Source organism: Myxocyprinus asiaticus, chromosome 14 (assembly GCF_019703515.2).
Source record: "Myxocyprinus asiaticus isolate MX2 ecotype Aquarium Trade chromosome 14, UBuf_Myxa_2, whole genome shotgun sequence".
Classification (NCBI taxonomy): Eukaryota; Metazoa; Chordata; class Actinopteri; order Cypriniformes; family Catostomidae; genus Myxocyprinus; species Myxocyprinus asiaticus.
Window position 1 is genome coordinate 35,187,221 of NC_059357.1, and position 9,595 is coordinate 35,196,815.

General features: G+C 39.3%; 1 protein-coding gene across 1 annotated transcript; it reads right to left on the minus strand.

The window, feature by feature from the left end:
* Positions 1–1,160: 1,160 nt before the first annotated feature.
* On the minus strand, positions 1,161–9,459 carry eif3g (eukaryotic translation initiation factor 3, subunit G). Its single transcript, XM_051717339.1, has 10 exons — positions 9,289–9,459; positions 9,152–9,198; positions 6,299–6,387; positions 6,142–6,201; positions 5,203–5,307; positions 4,443–4,632; positions 3,597–3,704; positions 3,375–3,511; positions 1,324–1,430; positions 1,161–1,245 (listed from the first exon to the last, which is right to left on the minus strand). Exons 1-10 carry the CDS (start codon positions 9,309–9,311, stop codon positions 1,230–1,232), a joined length of 882 nt encoding a protein of 293 aa, XP_051573299.1. The 5' UTR covers positions 9,312–9,459; the 3' UTR covers positions 1,161–1,229.
* Between the last annotated feature and the right edge of the window lie 136 nt (positions 9,460–9,595).

Genomic DNA, 9,595 nt, shown 5'->3' on the forward strand with positions numbered 1-9,595 from the left:
AAAGGTAGCATAAAAGTAATCCATAAGGCTTTAGTGGTTAAATCGATGTCATAAGTGATATGATAGGTGTGGGTGAGAAACTTTTTTTTTTTTTTACTATAAACTTTAACATTCATTTGTTTCTCTCCCACACCTATAATTTTGCTTCTGAAGACATTAAACCACTGGAGCCTTATGGCTCACTTCATGCTGCCTTTGTGCATTTTTGGAGCTTCAAAATGTTGGTACACATTCACTTGTATTTTGAGGACCTATGGAACTGAAATATTAATCTCTTCTGCAGAATAAAGTCATATGGGATGGCATGAATACATTTAAAAGGTTTTGCCATTTCCATTTAAATGAGAAATTATTTGTACAAATTTGAAGTATATGTAAGCTCAATTATGTAGAAAATTATTAAAATTTGACTTGTTTGGAATTTTATCTCATTGAAATTTACGTAGTCTGAGTTTGGTTTTAAACTTAGACTCTTCCCATAATTTAGATTGGTGTCTATGAATTGCATCTGACAATTTTTACTTTAGCAGGCCAGATAGTTTAAAAGCAGAAACTTTAAGCTTATATTTAAAACACTAATGAATTATCACTTGTAGCTATAACGTAGTTTTAAATTGTTCTTTTAAAGTGGGACTTTTGAGTAATTTCTGCTAATGTGCTCATGGGCACCAGATAAGTTTAAGTCGGGTTATCAAATGCATTTGGAGCACATCAGTCTTGTAGTACCACATGTAATGTTGAAGTGTTTATATTTTGCCATCAAATCTGGCATTGCAAGTGTTCTTTAAATCCATATCCTGTTTGTTCATTCACACTGAGGGACAAATTGTAGTGTTTGACCACATGCCAAAGATTCTGCTCATATACTTTAAGTTGAAATTAACCTAGCTCTGTTCCAGCTACAGATTTTGGCAACTTTAAGCACTTGATTTACATATAAAAACCCTTGAGTGACTTGCACTTTAACATAATTCCTCTTCTTATTCACCCTAAGAACATTTAGCAAATGCACTGCTGCATTTCTCTAAAAGACTGCATCCCTAGTTTCTCATTTTCTGGTTTAGTATCAGTAAGTTAAACAGTTACTTTAAACTTAGGTTTCTTAAAAAAAAAAGATAATATTGAAGGACCAGTGTTGATGTGAAGACGGCACAAATGGATTTAACATTATTTGCATTTATTTAGATCACTGCCTTGCACAATTGGAACCTGGAATATTTATGCAACTCTCAGTTGTTGGAAGGTCTGCAGGAAAAAGAAAATCACAGATCAGAGAAATCACTAAGATATAATTTACTAAATCTCAGTTTCTGGAGAACTCACTTGGCCCATTCCACATTGAGAATTAGATGATCATATCCAAATCCTGACACACCAGCAATGGCTCTGGCAGCGTCCTCGCGGCGGTGGAAGCTGATGAAAGCAAAGCCCTGGAGTGAAGGAAAAATAGGTTACACAGATGTGACGTTGTTCTCAAATCATTTTCATACTAACAGTTGTGCTTAAAAATTTGCATACCCTGGCAAAAATGTTGACATTGATTTTGGTTTATCTTTTAAGGACAGTGATCATAAGAAGCCATTTATTATCACATAGTTGTTTGGCTCCTTTTTAAATCATAATGGTAACAGAAATGGGAGTGGTGGTGGCGTAGTGGACTAAAGCACTGAACTGGTAAGCAAAACGTTGTTGGTTCAATCCCCACAGCCACCACCATTGTGTCCTTGAGCAAGGCACTTAACTCCAGGTTGCTCCAGGGGGATTGTCCCTGTAATAAGGGCACTGTAAGTCGCTTTGGATAAAAGCGTCTGCCAAATGCGTAAATGTAAATGTAACAGAAATCACCCAAATGGCCCTGATCAAAAGTTTACATACCCTTGAATGTTTGGCCTTGTTACAGACGCACAAGGTGACACACACAGGTTTAAATTGCAATTAAAGGTTAATTTCCCACACTTGTGGCTTTTTAAATTGCAATTAGTGTCTGTGTATAAACAGTCAATGAGTTTGTTAGCTCTCACGTGGATGCACTGAGCAGGCTAGATACTGAGCCATGGGGAGCAGAAAAGAACTGTCAAAAGACCTGCGTAACAAGGTAATGGAACTTTATAAAGATGGAAAAGGATATAAAAAGATATCTAAAGCCTTGAAAATGCCAGTCAGTACTGTTCAATCACTTATTAAGAAGTGGAAAATTCAGGGATCTCTTGATAACAAGCCAAGGTCAGGTAGACCAAGAAAGATTTCAGCCACAACTGCCAGAAGAATTGTTCGGGATACAAAGAAAAACCCACAGGTAACCTCAGGAGAAATACAGGCTGCTCTGAAAAAAGACGGTGTGATTGTTTCAAGGAGCACAATACGACGATACTTGAACAAAAATGAGCTGCATGGTCGGGTTGCCAGAAAGAAGCCAATGCCACAAAAAAGCCTGGTTACAATATGCCCGACAACACCTTGACACGCCTCACAGCTTCTGGCACACTGTAATTTGGAGTGACGAGACCAAAATAGAGCTTTTTGGTCACAACCATAAGCGCTATGTTTGGAGAGGGGTCAACAAAGCCTAAAGTGAAAAGAATACCATCCCCACTGTGAAGCATGGTGGTGGCTCACTGATGTTTTGGGGGTGTGTGAGTTCTAAAGGCACGGGGAATCTTGTGAAAATTGATGACAAGATGAATGCAGCATGTTATCAGAAAATAATGGCGGACAATTTGCATTCTTCTGCACGAAAACTGCGCATGGGACGCTCTTGGACTTTCCAGCACGACAATGACCCTAAGCACAAGGCCAAGTTGACCCTCCAGTGGTTACAGCAGAAAAAGGTGAAGGTTCTGGAGTGGCCATCACAGTCTCCTGACCTTAATATCATCGAGCCACTCTGGGGAGATCTCAAACATGCGGTTCATGCAAGACGACCAAAGACTTTGCATGACCTGGAGGCATTTTGCCAAGATGAATGGGCAGCTATACCACCTGCAAGAATTTGGGGCCTCATAGACAACTATTACAAAAGACTGCACACTGTCAATGATGCTAAAGGGGGTAAAACACAGTATTAAGAATTAAGGGTATGCAGACTTTTGAACAGGGGTCATTTCATTTTTTTCTTTGTTGCCATGTTTTGTTTTATGATTGTGCCATTCTGTTATAACCTACAGTTGAATATGAATCCCATAAGAAATAAAAGAAATGTGTTTTGCCTGCTCACTCATGTTTTCTTTAAAAATGGTACATATATTACCAATTCTCCAAGGGTATGCAAACTTTTGAGCACACATTTATGTTCCTTTTTTGTTCTTCACTGTCCAAGTGGATGAGTCACTTTTATCTTTATGCATCATATGATGAATGCTCATGTTTTCTCTCACCTTAGACTGGCCTGTGTTCTTGTCCTTGGCCAGATAGATTCTAGAGATGGAACCGAAAGGTCTGAACAGCTCCTGCAGGTCTGTTTCTCTGGTGTCCTCAGACAGGTTGGTCACACGGATTGTAGCATTATCATCAGCTGCAGACAAATTATGAAAATATGAGTTACCAAGTCTTCAATGTTTGAAAATGGCATGCATTTGCCAATAATTCCAAACATGCACCTCTGCGGTTAGGCTGCATGGACTCTCCTCTGCGTGTAGCACCGTCCCGCAGGCTTGGGGGAACATACTTCCCGGTCTTATTCTGGACTGGCTGAGCAGGTTCAGGATCTAGATATCAAAGAAAACCAAGTAATTTATTCCCAGGATATAATGAAAGGGATACTGTCTAGGGCTGGGCGATTCATTGAATTTTATTTTCAATTACAATTTTGGCTTCCAACGATTATGAAAACAAGACAATCGAGATAAAACTATTATTGTGCCGCATTCCGTTTCAGAAAGATACTCTCGTTTTGTCTTGTGTTATAAATCCAGCGCACCCCTTTCCTTTACAACGGTGTGCTTTCACCCCACCCTATAAGCCTAAACTCACTCCCCGCCAGGTTGTGGCATGTTTAGTTTAGCTCAAGCCAAGATGATGGAAAGAGAGCCTTTGGTCAACAAGAAAGGTCAATGCAATTCAGCTGTTTGGAAACACTGGTTTCAAGGAGTCCGACAAGGAACACCTTTTTTTTTTTTAAAGTTCAATAAATGCATGATGTTTTCAAAGTCAACAAGTAATCATGTTAAATAATCGTGATCTCAATATTGACCAAAATTTTTGCCATAATCGAGCAGCCCTAATTCTGTCATCATTTACTCACCCTCATGTTGTTCCAAACCTATATGACTATTTATTTTGTGGAACACAAAAGATGATATTAGGCAAAATGTTAGCCTCAGTCACTATTGACTTACATTGCACCTTTATTCTAAACAACCATCTCTGTGTTCCATAAAAGCAAGCTAGTCATACAGGTTTGGAATGACAAGTACATTTTTGGGTGAATTATCCCTTTAAAATACCTGCCGCTTTCTCTTTTTCCCCCGTGGACAGGCCCAACTGCTCAGCCAGTTCCTTCTGCATTGGACCAAGCGTGTCCTTGTATGGACAGCGGGTGGTCCAGTGATCCCCTTTGCAAATACGGCAGGACACAATCTTCTGTCCTTTCAGCTTGTTCATGGGATCCTCATCCTGGTCTTGGGCATTCAAGTCCTTTAAAATAGTTGGGAGAATCACTTCAAGTTGGCGTCGACAGAACGGGGAAGTGAAACACTCTGATGACTAAAATATCAGCTTGTACCCAGAACTGAACAGCTAAACAAAGCAAACTGATGCCTTCCCCACATAACAATAACAACCAGGGCTGCGTTTCCCATTTGTCCGTAGAGGCCATTGATGCCAAAGGTTTCTTCAATCTACTTAGACTGATGCTTTTGGGAAACGCAACCCTGATTGGTTATTTCTGAGAGATGTAAACAAGGAAATGAAAAATCAGTATTGTAACCGGCAGTGTTACAAACACCTTTTTACCAATGAATTTCCATGACTTTTCCAGTTATTTGTAATTATTGAATAAAGAATTTTTTTCTTTTAGAGAGATTTCTTTGACTATCGTGTTCCAAGTAATACGCTCTGTGCATGCTCAAATATTAACAAAAGACACACTCAATTCAATCAAAGAACATTATGCAGCACATCAAACCTATTGATTAATCTAATGATCAATAATATACATGCAATACCGTGAAATCATGCAAAAGATTGATCTTATCAACGTCATACCTCTTTATTGGAGATGAAGGTCATGAAGACATCATCACTCACTGTCGTGGTGGCAACATTAGGACCTGGTGGGTCAAACTCCGAATTGCCAAATTTCTTCCAGTTCTGTTGGAAAATGGATAAAACAAAAAAACACCCACATAAAGCAATGAATGATATGTTTATTGGATAGCTAAAAAAAAAAAAAAAGACAAATCAAGTCATTAACCGCATTTCCACTATCGGGCCAAATGAGGGCATGCTAGTGCGTGCGAGTTGCATTCCAACCATCACTTCCAAGGCTTCATCATGCCGCCTCAGGGCTTCCTCGACCGATTACCCTTGGGCCAAACAAGGCCGATTGGGGTGAGGTCAGTGTCAAAGGTGGAGTTTCATTGTGTCAGGTCAGAGGTTTCAGCACCAAGATCACCAAACTTGCAGGTTGTGTATCTAGCGCGCAACAGTACAGGTTCGGGAAAAATTTTAAAATTGCAACCACAGTGCAAATCCGTTAAAACGCAAAATGGACAAAGCGGTGCCCAAAGATCATGGTTCGAGATCATGGACAGTGTGCTGGGACATTGTCCTGCTGTCAGTGGAGAGACCACTCGGGACACCACGGCAGTTACAGTCAGTGAGTTCTCAACGCTAATATATCTTTCTATCTAGTTAATGTTTACAAACGATATTCTAGATAACTAGACAACATGATACCTCAGCTTGAGCTTCCCTCTTGCTTGTGAAATGGGCGGGTTGTGTGATGTTGGCACCGGGGAGCGTGTTAAGGGTGGGTTTTAGGGCAGCACTGCAGGTTTATTGGCCCGATGGTGGGAATACAGATCGATTTTGCTGTTGCGGCACAAGATCCAAGGCTACTGGCCCTGGCTGGTCAGTTGATAGACCTGGCTCGCACTGGCCCAAAAGTGGAAAAGCAGCTAGTAAGACATAAAGACATTATACCTTTCTCCTGGCCACTGCTTTGGAGGCCTTCCGTGTCTCAATTTTGAAAGTCCTGACAATCTGGTCAGAAAAAAAATGAGACCTGCACATCTGCACAATCTGGCATTGTAAGTGTAAACCTTTTCACATTAAAAAATAAATACAAAAACCTGCTCACCTTATACTTCTTGCCATCTTCATCAATCTTGTATTCTGTGACAGTCTTAATATTACCTTTAACTATCTCTTTTGGTGAAGGGAGTGAACCTATTAAAGAAATACATTTTGATATGAGGTTTGTAGAGAAACTGTAGCTGGGTAGTTAACGTGACTTGTCATACAGTGACAACAGTGTGACTTGATACACTTCCAATATGATTCTAAACATCATTATGTTAGCTTGCAACATACTTATCCTACAGACATGGTTTAGGCTTTTAGACCAAAATTTCTGATTATAACTCCTAAAGCTCCACCAAATTTGGCACAGATGTTTAGAGAGATGACTCTGGTTGCTACGATTTTTCTAACTGATGACATTGTCCACGTTCACAGGGAAGCCCATATATGCTTGTATAAGGGCCGGTACAGTGTCCTGCTCCAGCAAAACACTTAGGGTCAGACAGTGAAATGCTAAGGGGGACCATTGCCCTCCATCTGCTCCAACACAATGGTTATTAGCATGTCTGTTGGTGCGTCCCAAACTGCACACTTCAGCACATTTCTACGTCATTTTGTAGTTCAAGTAGTGCTAGTACTATGTTAACACTGAAAATGCAACAAAGTGTAATATGAGATACACTTCTTAAACTGTCAAAACGGAGTGTGCAATGTTGGACACTTCATGCACTCAGCGCTCATGGCTTGCCGTACGTAGCGAAAGGGGCGCAATTGTAAACAACAGAAAATGTAGCAACTAGCAACACTTCAGTGAAGACAGTACCTTACAAATGTGAGTTGAATGCTTTACCATCACCCCAGTCTGTATCTTTAATATTTTAAACATTTCTAATATTTTGCCTGCAGTTCTTATCACCTCAAATTAAATTTGAGACTACATGAAATATTCTTATTTTTAAAAATGTATGTCAAACCGCAGGACTATTTATTTATTCATTTTATGGGATACATACATATATATATATACATACAGTTGAAGTCATTAGTTTACATGCACTTAGGTTGAGGTCAATAAAACTCATTTTTTAACCACTTCACAGATTTAATATTAGCAAACTAGTTTTGGCAAGTCGTTTAGGACATCTACTTTGTGCATGACACAGCATATTACAACAACTGTTTACAGACAGATTGTTTCACATTTAATTGACTATATCACAATTTCAGTGGGTCAGAAATTTACATACAGTTAACTGTGCCCTTAAGCAGCTTGGAAAATTCCAGAAAATTATGTCAATCCTTTAGACAATTAGCCAATTAGCTTTTGATAGGAGGTGTACTGAATTGGAGGTGTACCTGTGGATGTATTTTAAGGCCTACTTTCAAACACAGTGCCTCTTTGCTTGACATCATGGGAAAATAAAAAAAAAATCAGCCAAGACCTCAGAAAAAACATTTGTGGACCTCCACAAGTCTGGTTCGTCCTTGGGTGCAATTTCCTAATGTCTGAAGGTACCACGTTCATTTGTACAAACAATAGTATGAAAGAATAAACACCACGGGACCATGTAGCCATCATACCGCTCATGAAGGAGACTCATTCTGACACCTAGAGATGAACATAGTTTGGTGCAAAAAGTGCAAATCAATCCTAGGACAACAGCAAAGGACCTTGTGAAGATGCTGGAGGAAACAGGTAGACAAGTATCTATATCCACAGTAAAACGAGTCCTATATCGACATAACCTGAAAGGCTGCTCAGCAAGGAAGAAGCCACTGCTCCAAAACCACCATAAAAAAGCCAGACTACAGTTTGCAAGTGCACATGGGGACAAAGATCTTACTTTTTGGAGAAATGTCCTCTGGTCTGATGAAACAAAAATGTAACTGTTTGGCCAAAATAGATGGCATCATGAGGAAGGACAATTATGTGGATATATAGAAGCAACATCTCAAGACATCAGACAATAAAGTCAAGGGATTGGAGTGGCCATCACAAAGCCCTGACCTAAATCTATTAGAAAATTTGTGGGTAGAACTGAAAAAGCATGTGCGAGCAAGGAGGCCTACAAATCTGACTCTGTTACACCAGTTCTGTCTGGAGGAATGGGCCAAAATTCCAGCAACTTATTGTGAGAAGCTTGTGGAAAGCTATCCAAAACATTTGACCAAGTTAAACAATTTAAAGGCAATGCTACCAAATACTAACAAAGTGTATGTAAACTTCTGACCCACTGGGAATGGGATGAAAGATATAAAAGCTGAAATAAATCATTCTCTCTACTATTATTCTGACATTTCACATTCTTGAAATAAAGTAGTGATCCTAACTGACATTAGACAGGGAATAATTTCTACGATTAAATGTCAGAAATTGGGAAAAACTGAGTTTAAATGTATTTGGTGCATGTAAACTTCTGACTTCAACAGTATATATATATATATATAATACATTATATAAAACATTTTAAACATTTAAAAAAAGATACACTCAGTCTTAAACCTTTATATTAGCTTTACCCTGATATCTAGTTGAAAAATTAGTTATTTGTCAATTACCCTGCTACTAGTTGTTGGTTATCCATAATATCATCTGACACTTACTAAACTGAAACCGCACAAATTCCTTCCAACAAAGTCAACATTTCTTACTCTAACTTTCATCTTTATTGGCAGTTACATTATGATAGTATAGTATAGTATAGTATAGTATAGTATAGTAGCAACAGCACAAAGTGACAGCTGACTTCTTCAGACAAACTTATGTCCCGTTTACTGACTGTTTAATACTCCAAATGAATGTACTCATATATTTGTAAATATCAGTTTAATTAATTAGGTGTATTTTATTTCTAGAGTGTTAAGACACGTGGATGAATGTGTGTAATATATTAACGCTGCGGCCTCGTACCTTCATCTCCCTCCTCCTCCACCTGATCGGCCCAGCTCGGCTTTGAGCTGTGGAAAAATACACAACATTAGCTGCCCAACCACCATAATAACGCATAGCTAAAAACCTACGTTACTATATTAAGATGAAAAACTTACTCGTCGTATTCGATCGATGGCATATTTACCGGGTGTCCGCAGCGCAGCCTCGAGAGGAAGCGTTTCCCGGGACTGAGGCGCTGAGAGGGCACGCGGCGCTACTGCGCCCCTGTACGTGCGGCGGACTGCAAAGAGATACATTTCAAAAGTGACCCTCCCAACCCTGCCTTTGCATAGTTTAGATGCTGTTGCACCACTACATCCATTACCAGGGTTGGGAGGGTCACTTTTGAAATGCATTCCACTACAGATTACAGAATACATGCTGTAAAGTGTAATTTGTAACGTATTTCGTTAGATTACTCAA

Bases quoted from the DNA above. Each gene is read 5' to 3' on its own strand.
- eif3g (XM_051717339.1), bottom strand. From the start codon at position 9,311: ATGCCATCGATCGAATACGACGA. The intron at 5,308-6,141 runs GTATAATGTCTT...ATTTTCCAACAG, and splicing joins AAGCAGTGGCCAGGAGAAAG to AACTGGAAGAAATTTGGCAA. The intron at 3,705-4,442 runs GTATTTTAAAGG...TTTGATATCTAG, and splicing joins GGAAAAAGAGAAAGCGGCAG to ATCCTGAACCTGCTCAGCCA.